Source organism: Notolepis coatsorum, assembly GCF_963971535.1.
Source record: "Notolepis coatsorum genome assembly, chromosome: 1".
NCBI lineage: Eukaryota > Metazoa > Chordata > Actinopteri > Aulopiformes > Paralepididae > Notolepis > Notolepis coatsorum.
The window spans coordinates 149,363,068-149,378,014 of record NC_140165.1 but is presented as its reverse complement, the minus strand read 5'-3'; the positions used below and the strand labels follow the sequence as shown (position 1 = coordinate 149,378,014).

The 14,947-nt window shown below is 45.8% G+C and overlaps 1 protein-coding gene across 1 annotated transcript in view; it reads left to right on the top strand.

The window, feature by feature from the left end:
• Window positions 1-14,947, top strand: part of LOC311223079 (transmembrane protein 132C) — a gene marked incomplete at both ends in the record, with an annotated part of 432,169 nt that overhangs the window by 211,212 nt on the left and 206,010 nt on the right. The window contains one exon of the mRNA XM_084307811.1: window positions 6,446-6,589. Within this exon, the coding sequence (XP_084163937.1) occupies window positions 6,446-6,589 (144 nt within the window). The remainder of the gene's footprint in view (window positions 1-6,445; window positions 6,590-14,947) is intronic.

The following is a 14,947-nucleotide window of genomic DNA, read 5'->3' as shown; positions in this document are numbered from 1 at the left end:
TTTTACTATCAAATCAGCTAAACAGCACTGCCTTCTCACTGTATCATTGTCCCTCCCCATGGACCATTGTCTCTTCACTGCCTTCCTTGCTGTGTAATACTTGGCACATACAGGACATTAGAGTCTTGCTTGTAGCTCAATGACTTCACAGCTATTCAGAGGTTGTGGAGAGCCCAGGTGCGTTGAAATAAAGTGTTCCACCAACTTCATTTAGCAGGGAATTGGACTACAAGTGGAAACGAAACAGAGCAATAACAGCAGAACAAATACGGAACTGAGGAGATAGCTGCTGTCAGGGAATGTTTTGATTGGTTGTCTAATTTTATTTATTTTATTATTTTTAAAAGATTCTCTCTTTTAGGTACAGTAGTAAGAGAGTTTTATTTGACATGTTATGATATTGTAAGAAAGGAGCAGGACTAGATAAGCTTTGCTTCCTTCTGCCCCTTCTCAAACTAATTTTGTTTATGTTTACAGTTACTGTGATTTGTATGTTTGTTATGTTCAAGATAAATAAAGATCAAATTAAAACATTGAATCAAAAGCAGCAGGCAGCTCCTAAGCTGACCGGTTACAAGACTATATTTACCATTATGTCAATAAAGGCACCTCTACCACCAGGGGATGGTCGGCAGGGTACTCTCGTGAGTTTCAAGCACGTGTCTTGAACATTCTGAAGTCTCAGTTGGAAACCACTGATGGCCACTCTGATTATCCAAATGTAATGGTGGTTGCTAGGTACTAGCAGGCACTTTCGAGCTCAGCACCTGTCCTTTGACAGGCTCAAACCCTTCTCTCACCAGCACCATGTGACCACCTATGTTAAACACCACGGTCCATTCTGCTACCTGAAAAGGGATCCGATCCAGGTGGTGAAGTGTGGGTATTTAACTTAGGAGTGAATTTACACCAAGGTTCTACCACAAGCGTAAAGGAACAAGAAGGAAGACACCGTGGCTCTGGAGGGGGGAGGGGTGTGTGCATGAGCGTTTTCACCAGTTCATGTTTGCGGTTGCAGTTGCTGTCAGCCTATGGCAAACTGTATCTCCATAATGGCTTCCTGTGGGTGAAAATAGCTTGTTATATTATTTACACTGGTGATATTCCCTCCCCCTTGAGGAAGAGAACAGCTTGTTATCATATACTCAATACTGTATGCATCATATAGTATAGTGGATATACTTCACAGTAAAAATTCAATTGTTTATTGTTGATCTAACACTAAATGTATGTCTGGAAATACTCTATAGACTATATAATACTCTATAGACTATATAATACAATATATACCCTATAATACAATATATGTCCGGTAATTACCGGTTTTTGACCGGCAAAATCTGTTGAAGTCCGACATATTTAAAGGTGCTATGCATTATAAATGTCATTTTTCAGTCTCTAGCATTGTATTATAGTAATAGGAGTTCGTATTAATGTGTTTTTGGGCCTAAATACTATATTGGCGAATTCCTCAGCTACAGCCCATCCCCTCTTTGCCTCTAGTAAATCAGGTCATGTTGATTTGACGACCTGGTGCACGTCACAGGGCGCTGTTTATAGCGCACGGTGATGTGATTGGCTCTGTGGTTTTAGTAATGCCCGCCTCCATTCTTGCTACCTGCAGGGTGGAAGGCTTGTCCAGAAGATCACTAATCAGCTGAAGCCTGATGCGGTTCCCTCGGTCTTCGACAGACAGACCGGCGTTAGCTCTCGGGACTCGGGAGCGATCGCTAGCTACTTAGCACCAGCCGGGGCCGGCGTTAGCAACCGGGAGCGTCGTTGAGCATTCAGCCTGCTGGCTACCTAGATCCACTTCAACCAGCGTCGCGGAGCATTCAGCCTGCTGGCTACACAGCTTGTCGGTGTGCTAATAGCCTCTGCAAGCTAACGGTAGCTGGCTAAACAGCTTGTCGGTGTGCTGGAGCCTTTGCAAGCTAACGGTAGCTGGCTACACAGCTTGTCGGTGTGCTGGAGCCTCTGCAAGCTAACGTTAGCTGGCTACACAGCTTGTCGGTGTGCTGGAGCCTCTGCAAGCTAACGGTAGCTGGCTCCAGGCTATTAGCACATCGACAAGCTGCTGGAGCTCCCGACGCTCGGCTGGTTGAAGTGGATCTAGGTAGCCAGCAGGCTGAATGCTCCGCGACGCTCCCGGTTGCTATCATTGTGCTAACAACAACCGCGGTGTCCGGCTTGTCGGCCGGCATGAGTGCTCGATTTGGGGTGGTTCTCTCCTCCTTGTGTGCCCCCGTTCTCGCGGGTGTCCTGCCGGGGAGCTTGTGGACGCGACAACAGCGGCGGCCGTAGCGTTAGTTAGCTCATAGCTATTGTGTACCACTAGCGTTACGGCGGGCTCGAGCACCCTACGGCTGCCGCCGTTGTCGCGTCCATGGGCTCCCCGGCAGGGTACCCGTGGGGACGGGGGTGTACAGAGAGGAGAGAACCATTTTGTGTCGGGCGTGCATGCCGGCCAGCGAGCCGGACGTCGGGATATGTTGTTAGCACAATAGCTACCAAGCTAAGCTATGTTAGCTTCTAACGGTGTATACACAATATGTACAACGACACAATGATTTACATTATTACAAATATGGTAACGTGGTTGTGGCTTTTACAAATAGTGGTAACATATATATAGATAGACAGTACTGCTACATCTCTATATTTATGACATACCATATTTGTATTGCTACAGTACTGCTCAGTACTGCTATGATGGAGACCAGAGAAAGACTTTCGTCTTGTTTACATCAGGGTCCCCCAATTTCAATTCATGGTAACATATTATATATATATAGATAGACAGTACTGCTACATCTCTATATTTATGACATACCATATTTGTATGTAACCTGAAACCTAATCTCTGACGGGGAGATGGGCGGAGCTATTTGGTGGGTGGCTGTCACTCAAAGCATTCTGCTAGTATGGGTGGAGCCAAGCCAATAATAGCCTGCTTTCATGAGGCTGAAAAATGCTGGTTTTGAGTACAAGATTAGAAATATAAAACAATGATTATTTTTGGAATACAAATTACAGATGTGTTACATAGACTCACAGGAAGTGTGTAAAGTTGCCCAAATAGTGCTAGGAATAGCAGTGCATAACCCCTTTAATCTCTCCGGTCATAATGTCCGGTGGAAATAATTCCCTCTAAGCACAATTTGAATTGTATTAAAATAGTTACATTTGTTTCATTGTTGCTTCACCAAGCAGGTCTAATAATGACAACGATGTGTGTTCTATTATGATATGTGTGTAGTGTTCTGATAACGACTATTGGTGAAGCGATGTCGAGATTCATTTGGGTTTGGCAGCGGGAGCTAGATTTGCGAGAAGCATGCAACTGCAGAGCCGGAGAGCTGACAGTTGTGCGCGCACAGTGCAATACTCCAATTCAGCCATTGGCAATTCAGCTGTTGGGTGGGGGGCGCTGCTGAGCGGTCCCCAGACCGGGATGAGAGCGCCGCTGGCTCTGCAGCTGCATACTATTGATATGTTCTTCGTTGGGACTGGGAGGCGGAGATATAATAGTCATCACGCAACGTTTATATTTCACGATAATGTTGCTGTATCTCTCTGCCAAATTTATTCGCTTGATATAATTAATACAAATGTCCAATATAACGGAATTCGTTAGCTCATAAAAATGTGATGCTGTTTATTAATGTCGGGCCGACTGCCCACAGACACCTATTTGATTTAAAGTCAGCAGCAGCACGGAGTCTCGGGACTTATTTTATTTGGAATATAATGACTGTATACGCAAAAGTAACCTAGTTTTAAGTTAAAATATTATAAATCTACGTGCCTTGAGGATGTCATTCTTTATATAGCCTCCCTATCAATTGTTTTTAAGCTCAATAAACTCTGACCGGAATTTCTCCCATTTGACCGGCAGATTGAAATCTTGCCGGACACGGAGACCGGCACCGATATTTTCTAACGGAAACCCTGCCCTATATAATACTCTATATACTATACCATACAATATAGTCTATAATACTCTATAGACTATATAATACACTAGACTATATAATACTCTATCATAGACTATATAATACGCTATAGATTATATAATACTCTATATACTATATAATACTCTATAGACTATATCATACGCTATATACTATATAATACTCTATATAGACTATATAATACACTATAGAATATATACTACTCTATAGACTTTATAATACACTATAGAATATATACTACTCTATAGAATATATACTACTCTATAGAATATATACTACTCTATAGAATATATACTACTCTATAGACTATATAAATGGTAAATGGCTGCATTTATATAGCGCTTTTATCCAAAGCACTTTACAATTTGTTCCTCACATTTTACCCGTTCACTCACACATTCACACACCGATGGCAGAGGCAACCATGCAATGTGCCGACCTGCACATCAGGAGCAATTAGGGGTTAAGTGTCCGGACACTTCGACACGCTGCCTGGGAGGAGCGGGAATCGAACCGGGAACCTCCGGATTACCAGACGACTGCTCTACTTCCTGACCCACTGTCGCTATATACTACTCTATAGACTATATACTACTCTATAGACTATATACTACTCTATAGACTATATAATACTCTATAGACTATATAATATGCTATAGACTATATAATATTCTATAGACTATATAATATGCTATAGACTATATAATATGCTATAGACTATATAATATGCTATAGACTATAATACTCTATAGACTATTTTGTCCCACATCATAGAAAGGCAAGCAGCTGATGATTATATATTGTATATAAGTACCTTGCTGTGACACACACACACACACACACACACACACACACACACACACACACACACACACACACACACACACACACACACACACACAACACGTGCATGCATGCACACCCATACACACAATGCGCACACAAAGTACACATTATCTATGAAGACAGGAGAGGGGGGTAAGTGGGCTGTCAAGATAAACACACATGCACACATTTCTAGCAGCCATTAGTCGTTGTGTCGCTCTCCAAGCCTATATCGGGAGGAACCGCACCATGTGTGGCCTTTCAATCAGCCTGTACCCCCTATCAGAGGATAATAAGAACACCACATCAAAGCAATAGCATTGACTGGAGGGTGGATATCATTGTTGGTATGGAGACACTCACACAGCACCAAAAGTTATTGGTGTTGGGTCTCTACAATCTTGGGTTGGGTTTGAATGTCTTGTTTTTCTTTAAGACAGTGAAATAAATAGATGAGATAACCTTTATTTATTTTGATAATTTTCTCAAGATAAGCAACATTATGTTGAAACAAATGGAATGAGGTGTCGAACTTAATGATAATTTATACGCGTGGGATGGGACTCCATAGATATAAACCAGGAGATTCACTGTTAGCAGTGTCCCAAAAATGCACAAACCAGCACCAACATACTGCCCTCACTCCTGTGGTTCAGGGTGACCGCGATTGTTCTGTGTGGTTCATGGTTGTGGTGATTGTTCTGTGTGGTTCATGGTTGTGGTGATTGTTCTGTGTGGTTCAGGGTTGTGGTGATTGTTCTGTGTGGTTCAGGGTTGTGGTGATTGTTCTGTGTGGTTCAGGGTTGTGGTGATTGTTCTGTGTGGTTCAGGGTTGTGGTGATTGTTCTGTGTGGTTCAGGGTTGTGGTGATTTATTTGAAAGATTATGAAAAATCTGAATATATATATATATATATATATATATATATATATATATATATATATATATATATATATATATATATATATATATATATATATATATATATATATATATATATAAAATAAATATTATGGCCACATTTCACCCTGAAAGAAAAAGTCCACTCTCTGTACAGTGAGTACACGTGTGAGCTTTGACTGAGACTTTTATTTGCCGATATTCTTTTATCCCCTGTGAACTCCTACTGAGCCAAGGACATTGACTATTTTTGCCGCAGTCAAAGAAAACGTCATAATGGCCTTTTCGACTGAGAGAGTGATTTACTGAGAGAGAGAGAGAGAGAGAGAGAGAGAGAGAGAGAGAGAGTCAAATATCCATATCAAGCAGTAAAGTAGCAGGTGTTTGGTATAATTATTTGATCATTTGATTGGTCAATGTAAGGCCTGTGTATAAGACAGCTGAGTCTCCTTTGAAAAATATAAGAAAATGGTGTGATCAGAAAGGAGCATACAGCTGGGGACACGTTTAGAAGAAAGGCAGGCACAGCGCAGTGAGCCATCTGGATGGTGGATTGTTCTCTAGCAAGACGGACAGAGGCTGTGTCATTGTCTGTCTGGCCCCAGCTGTCAGGCTAGGATCAGCTGGACGGATCCAATGACTCGCCGAATGAGGGATCCGTTCGGTAGCGCCACACATGTGTACTGTAAATGGAACAGTGAGTGCTGCTTTGCTAATTCTCTCTGAACTGTGTCTGTGTCCCACAGAGTGAAGCTGAAAGAGGGGGTGACGTTTCTGGGGGCTCGGCCCAGCAACCCCACCCAGTGGATGGTCAGCCAAGACGTGAGGAGCGAGGGCCACCGGGTGGTCACCTTGCACTGCCGCAGGAAGGAGCCGGGCTACGGCCAGAGGTCAGGAGACTCTTACACTTTCAACACTTCACTAGAGGTTCAGCACCCACAACTCACACTTCTTTTTATGAATGGACTGCCTGATTGATGTTTCCTCACTTCAAATTTCACACTTGGTTTAAGTTGAGACATGTGACACATGCGTCTCTGGAGTCGGCTGTGGGGAGGATAAGGTTAATAGCTCCGAGTGATTTCCTCTCTCTCTCTCTCTCTCTCTCTCTCTCTCTCTCTCTCTCTCTCTCTCTCTCTCTCTCTCTCTCTCTCTCTCTCGCTCTCTCTCTCTCTCTCTCTCTCTCGCTCTCTCTCTCTCACAATTAACATATGTATTTCCGCTGCTGCCATAGCCTTAAAGTTGTTTTGGTAATTTCCTCTCTATGTACATATGTCCTTAAACTAATCTGGCAGATAGCAAAGTGATTGCCAGGATGTGAAGGTTGCCGTGTTAATTAAGTGTAGATCGAAGGCCTTTGTGCGTTTTAATGGTTTTTCCTCCTCGGATCAGGAAGTGGCATTAATAAATCTAACTTTCTCGTGACAGGTGTAATTTTATGGATTACAGACAGATTAGAAGGTCAGAGAGCTGTGATTATTTGGTCCCTTAGCTATCATTCCACTTAAAAAAATAACTGAATTATATTTAAAGTTCACTGCAACTTTGAAATGGAAGTGTGTCTTGTGATGGCTATTTGAGTGTAGAGTAGTCCATTAAACAAACAAGTTAAAATCCATTGGACTTGGTTCCTGAATTTCCCTTGGGGGATTATTAAAGCAACACTTGACTTGACTTGACTTGACTTGGCCTTTCCACTATCAGGAGTAATAAAATAATGGCAAATACATAACTTTGATTGCACAAAAAGCATGCTGCTTTTGGACATTATTTCTCCATTAATTGGACACACCATCCCATTTATTGTGGGATGATAAATTATAATGATCTAGTATGATGATGTAATGATGAGTATAATGATGAAATAGGTAGCTCACTCTTGTAAGTTGCATACTGTTGTACTGAAATCATATTTAACTTGTTTAGAACATTCTGTGATATGCATACCCTCGACTGCATTTGGAAACCAATGAACTGCCTCTGGAATTGACTGACCAAAGAGCCTTGTTTAACACCAACACATGATAATTTTATATTTTGTCTATCAAATAATTTTATTAAACTAATTGCAATATTTGTATTCAAGATTTGCATAATGTTCATACTGTGCATGTGGTTCATAATACTGTAGTTTGCATGTGGTAAAAGTAATATTTTAGACACAAGAATGCATGTAAATTACTGAATGCCATGTCTAATTGTGGATCCCCAGCTGACGTTTGCAGTTTACTGTACTTGTATATTGAGTCATGTGGGTGGTATACACACATAATTTTCTCCTGAAACGATTAACTTCAATGTCACAATACACTGCGTATCAACCCGGATAAGTGAGATAAGAGCTCCCCCACTACCAGTCATCCCAACTTGTGTTCTCGGCCCTTAGTGTGTATTGTGTAATGTCTCCCAGGGATATGCTGTACTCTTTCCTGCTCGTGGCCCAGAGCACAGCTGCTGCGCTGACGAACCAGCGTCATGACCAACATAAAAGGGAACATTCTGCAAACAGCAGCACTGAGAGCAGCAACACTTGGCAGCCGGGCCCCTCCTTCTCCTCAGGGACCATTCTTTTCCTCCTGATGCAGGCATTATTCTCCGTCTCTCACACAGCCCTGACCATCTCTGTCACGCGCACCCGGGCGTACTACGTACTGGTACTGTAGTGAAATCAGTTTTATTGATTTAAGTGAGCGAGGCAGAGACAAAAGCGAGCATATTTAGCCTAATCCCTGCCGTTTGGGGCCGTATTCTTTGGACTACTCCTTAATCCCCGCAGCTGTCAGAGTCACTTCACAGAGAAGCCCGGAGACGCCCCGCGTCGTCTACACGGAACACAATGCCCCATTTTCTTCTCCTCTCCTTGCCCTCCCCACTCCCAGTGATTTCAATGAAGCTCCTTTAGAAGGGGATTAGCTATAGCTATCTCATCTGTTGAGCTGTCATCCTATTTTTCAGCCTCACTCTCTAATTCCCCCCCGTCCCCCCGTCCCCCCGTCCCACTATCTCCACTCCCCTCTCTCTCTCTCCCTCTCTCTCCTCTTTCCACATGGGTTGGGGGGAGGGGGGGGGGGGTAGTAGTTCCGTGAACACTGTGTGAGTCAAACGGTTGTAGAATCCTGGGAGCTTCTCTATTTCTCGTGTTCCCAGCGAGGGGAACTTGATTACCCATGTTATTACCTGTGTGCTGACGCCTATGACCCCTGGGCCTTATGATGTGTGCACTATGAGGACACCGGGACCAGTGTGGTTGTTGCAGCTCCTCCGAGCCTCCTTACCCCTCTGAGCCTCCTTACTCCTCCGAGCCTCCTTACTCCTCCGAGCCTCCTTACCCCTCTGAGCCTCCTTACTCCTCCGAGCCTCCTTACTCCTCCGAGCCTCCTTACCCCTCTGAGCCTCCTTACTCCTCCGAGCCTCCTTACTCCTCCGAGCCTCCTTACCCCTCTGAGCCTCCTTACTCCTCCGAGCCTCCTTACTCCTCCGAGCCTCCTTACCCCTCTGAGCCTCCTTACTCCTCCGAGCCTCCTTACTCCTCCGAGCCTCCTTACCCCTCCGAGCCTCCTTACCCCTCCGAGCCTCCTTACCCCTCCGAGCCTCCTTACCCCTCCGAGCCTCCTTACCCCTCCGAGCCTCCTTACCCCTCCGAGCCTCCTTACTCCTCCGAGCCTCCTTACCCCTCTGAGCCTCCTTACTCCTCCGAGCCTCCTTACTCCTCCGAGCCTCCTTACCCCTCCGAGCCTCCTTACTCCTCCGAGCCTCCTTACTCCTCCGAGCCTCCTTACTCCTCCGAGCCTCCTTACTCCTCCGAGCCTCCTTACTCCTCCGAGCCTCCTTACTCCTCCGAGCCTCCTTACTCCTCCGAGCCTCCTTACTCCTCTGAGCCTCCTTACTCCTCCGAGCCTCCTTACCCCTCCGAGCCTCCTTACTCCTCTGAGCCTCCTTACCCCTCCGAGCCTCCTTACCCCTCCGAGCCTCCTTACCCCTCCGAGCCTCCTTACTCCTCCGAGCCTCCTTACTCCTCTGAGCCTCCTTACTCCTCCGAGCCTCCTTACCCCTCCGAGCCTCCTTACTCCTCTGAGCCTCCTTACCCCTCCGAGCCTCCTTACCCCTCCGAGCCTCCTTACCCCTCCGAGCCTCCTTACTCCTCTGAACCTCCTTACTCCTCCGAGCCTCCTTACCCCTCTGAGCCTCCTTACCCCTCTGAGCCTCCTTACTCCTCCGAGCCTCCTTACCCCTCCGAGCCTCCTTACTCCTCCGAGCCTCCTTACCCCTCTGAGCCTCCTTACCCCTCTGAGCCTCCTTACCCCTCTGAGCCTCCTTACCCCTCCGAGCCTCCTTACCCCTCCGAGCCTCCTTACCCCTCTGAGCCTCCTTACTCCTCCGAGCCTCCTTACCCCTCTGAGCCTCCTTACTCCTCCGAGCCTCCTTACTCCTCCGAGCCTCCTTACTCCTCCGAGCCTCCTTACCCCTCCGAGCCTCCTTACCCCTCCGAGCCTCCTTACTCCTCCGAGCCTCCTTACTCCTCCGAGCCTCCTTACTCCTCTGAGCCTCCTTACCCCTCTGAGCCTCCTTACTCCTCCGAGCCTCCTTACTCCTCCGAGCCTCCTTACCCCTCCGAGCCTCCTTACTCCTCCGAGCCTCCTTACTCCTCCGAGCCTCCTTACTCCTCCGAGCCTCCTTACTCCTCCGAGCCTCCTTACTCCTCCGAGCCTCCTTACTCCTCCGAGCCTCCTTACTCCTCCGAGCCTCCTTACTCCTCTGAGCCTCCTTACTCCTCCGAGCCTCCTTACCCCTCCGAGCCTCCTTACTCCTCTGAGCCTCCTTACCCCTCCGAGCCTCCTTACCCCTCCGAGCCTCCTTACCCCTCCGAGCCTCCTTACTCCTCTGAGCCTCCTTACCCCTCCGAGCCTCCTTACCCCTCCGAGCCTCCTTACCCCTCCGAGCCTCCTTACTCCTCTGAACCTCCTTACTCCTCCGAGCCTCCTTACCCCTCTGAGCCTCCTTACCCCTCTGAGCCTCCTTACTCCTCCGAGCCTCCTTACCCCTCCGAGCCTCCTTACTCCTCCGAGCCTCCTTACCCCTCTGAGCCTCCTTACCCCTCTGAGCCTCCTTACCCCTCTGAGCCTCCTTACCCCTCCGAGCCTCCTTACCCCTCCGAGCCTCCTTACCCCTCTGAGCCTCCTTACTCCTCCGAGCCTCCTTACCCCTCTGAGCCTCCTTACTCCTCCGAGCCTCCTTACTCCTCCGAGCCTCCTTACTCCTCCGAGCCTCCTTACCCCTCCGAGCCTCCTTACCCCTCCGAGCCTCCTTACTCCTCCGAGCCTCCTTACTCCTCCGAGCCTCCTTACTCCTCTGAGCCTCCTTACTCCTCCGAGCCTCCTTACTCCTCCGAGCCTCATTCTGTTGCAAAAAAATAAAAATGAATGTGCCCCTGAAGAATCTCTACTGGGGTCAATTATATTTCACCTCAAGTCAATGTGAGAGATTTATTGGAGTCAAGCTAATTACTTGATAATTGGCAATGATTTTACCATCAGGCATCTTTGATGCACGTGCACTGGGCTCCTCCACGCATAGCATTACAGGTTGTTAATTAAACTGGCTGGCTTTTTTTAATTTATATTTTGGAGTTGGAGTAGAGTAAAGAGTCATGCATTATAAGCATTATGCTGTACTTGATTTTTGTCAGTGCTCTGTAAACTGTGAAACTCATGCCAGTCTAATTTGACTTCCTACTATTAGCAGAGATTGCCCCTATCTTCAACCAATTGTGTGTACATACAAGTGTATACAGTGTGCTTTAGTAGGTCTCACTATCCCTACATCTTCAAATGTCATTCATTGCCATTCATGGTGAAACGGTGTGCAAAAACAGTTGCTACTGTAGGCATAGATAATTCACCCTTTTTCATTTATTTAATCTAAAATTACTGTAATATTTACAAGCCATTCAAGCCACGGCCCCGTGGTCGGAGTTCTGGACGGGGTCCGAGCGAACTGGGAAGCTTGTGAAAATGTATTTGCTCTCTTTTTCATATTTTGTGTCTAACTACATTACCATAGCCTGATACAGTGACTTTTAGCTAACATTGACAGACATTTTTAGGTACATTCTGTAACGTTTATTGAATATAGACAAAGCGTAAACAAATTGACGTAAAGAAATCTTAATCTTGATTTTGACGTAATCCTCTTTACCCCGTTGGGGGGCATAGGGGGCGTCCACCAGAGCTCTCCATCTCACTCTCTTCTGGGCCTTTGCTTCTTGCCAGCTCACTCCGATGTGAGGAACGTCGCCAGGTGTTTCTCGGCCTACCGGCTTTGGTTGTAGTCCAAGGCCTGTCTAGTGATGTTGTTTGAGTCCTTCCTAAGGGTATGCCTTAATCTTAGTACACCAGAATAATAGAAATAGGTGGATATATGGGGGGTCGGTAGAACTCATTTGGCCAGTTACGAATGGTTTATCTTGCCACTGAGACCAAATACACGATCCATGGGTTAATTCCAGGGCTTTCAAAAATGTGGTACATTCCGTAACGTTTATTGAATATAGACAAAGCGTAAACAAACATGATCCCAAATAAAGCAATTTTGGGGGAAATGGTCAAAGTGCATGTAAACTGCTCTATGTTGCCGACAGTGACAGTGACATGTAGAAACACTGGTATGGTAATTTATGGTCCATTATGGTCACCGGCAAGTGCTGACATTACTGAAATCTGCCGACATTACCTCTTTGCATGTTTTTAAATGTCTGAGGAATCAGAATAAGCCTCTCCAGAGAGCATAGTGGAGTACTACACCTCAATACTGGCTGAAGAGCACTCTGGTAGATTGAACAGTTCACCATTAAGAGCCAAGCTCATTTAAAACAACAGCAGTCCTGCCTCCTCAGCATGTCACAACCCCCTCCTGAGTGGACGGACGGCGCTGTAAAGTGCCATGTCTGGGTCTTGGTAGTTCATTAAGAGTGTCTACTTGCAGATGGATCCCCCTTGTATGTCACCCCTCTTCATTAATCCCTCTCACATTGTACCACAGCACGGCACAGTACAACATAGCAGAGCAACCTTGAGCATGGAAGCGTAGTCATTATAGAGCTATTGTCTCTCTCTCTCTCTCTCTCTCTCTCTTGCTCTTGCTCTCGCTCTCGCTCCACCCCCCCCCCCCCCCCCCTTACACACACAAATAAATGCGCACATACACATAAAACACACATGTGCAAAAGCATGCAAGCCCATGCACACATACACGTTATTCAAGTAAAGGCACAAGTACACATGTACTGTACATGCGCGCACACACACACACACACACACACACACACACACACACACACACACACACACACACATACACCAACACGTACATGCACATGCAGACGCACGCACACACACACACACACACACACACACACACACACACACACACACAGAGATACTGACACAGATGTCAATTAGAATATACAATCTTTTATTTCCCATACATCAATGTAAACAGCCTTGTTTGCACATTGTCTAAATCTAATATCTGTAACCTTAGGAAAATGGCATGAAATTGAAAATGGACATGAAAAGATGATTTTTTTTTACTAAAAACAAACGAATGAATCTCATGACTATGAAAAGTCAGGATCTCAGAAGGACAGAAATCACACAGCTCTTGTGTGTAAAATGTAAATAATAAATGGCTCAAATTAGTACATGGCTGCATTTCTCTGTGTCTTTTACCTTGGAGTGTGGAAGAGCTGCCTGCCCTAACTAGACACATAACAAGCGTGAATCTGCAACAGCTGTGACCGCGTACTGTACAGTATGTGCATACGCACACACACACACACACACACACACACACACACACACATACACACACACACACACACACACGCACGCACGCACGCACACACACACACACACACACACACACACACACACACACACACACACACACACACACACACACACACACATACACACACACACACACGCACGCACGCACGCACGCACGCACACACACACACACACACGCACGCACGCACACACACACACACACACACACACACACACACACACACACAACGTCCATGCCAAATGTCAGCCTGTGAAAACTGTGGAAATCTGTGGCTGCTAGCGGGTGGGGACACTTTTGTGGAACAACCAACCAGCAGAGCGAGCTATAGAACTGCTGGTCGCACCTTAAAAGAAAGGGGAATGACACATGCCAGGAGATGGTGTAGTGATTTAGACCCCTGCCTCTTATTCTGGAAGTACCCCTGCCAGCCTAGGATGGAATCCTTCTGTTCTGTGCCTCTCCTGCTCAGTCTTCTTCTCAATAAAGAATAAATACTAAGGGGAGTGGACTGCCCACTCTCCTTTGAAAAAAAAGTGTGAATTCCATTTCCACACTTTTTTTTATTAGAACAACTGTGCCAAAGGGTTGCTGATTTGATCCCTGGCACCAACAAGAGGGTATATTCCAGCTGTGAGCTGGTAACAGAGCTGGTAAGTGATGGGTGACTTGTATTACATCTATGGTGCCCACCATCTCTGCCTAAGTGCCCTTGAGCAAGGCACTGAATCCATAAACACCTCTAGTGGCACTGCACTGCAGTCCCTGCGCTCTGTCCTCTGTAATAAAATACATGTGTGGGAGGGGATGTGTGTGTACCTGTACAAAAAGACACATTTTTAATTGCCTTGTGTAAATTGACGTAAAGAAATCTTAATCTAAATCTTAGTACACCAGAATAGAAATCGGTGGATATATGGGGGGTCGGTAGAACTCATTGGGCCAGTTACATTCATGAATGGTTTATCTTGCCACTGAGACCAAATACATGATCCATGGGTTAATTTCAGGGCTTTCAAAAATTGATTTAAACTCAGGCGATACATGATCACAGTATTTTACCTGAATCGATTTTCCCTTCCACCCTTGCTCTGTAGTGTAGCCGCCCTGGGAATGAGCCGTATGCTGTAGGCCTTAATGTGGTATAAATCAGGGCACAAATGAAATGGCCCCATTACATTAACACCTAAGAGGGGTGTTAAACTGAACAGTTTTGATGATAGCTCCCTTAATAATGAATCAGCCCTCTCCCCAATGGCCTCCATTTAAACACTTTCACCGGAGCCTCATTGGTTCAGTCTGTACTGCTCAACTTCTGTGCTCGACTCACAATAGAAATAATGACGGCATGATCAATGATGTCCTTCTTCGTGGCACATCAGACTGTTATGCAGCTTTTTACA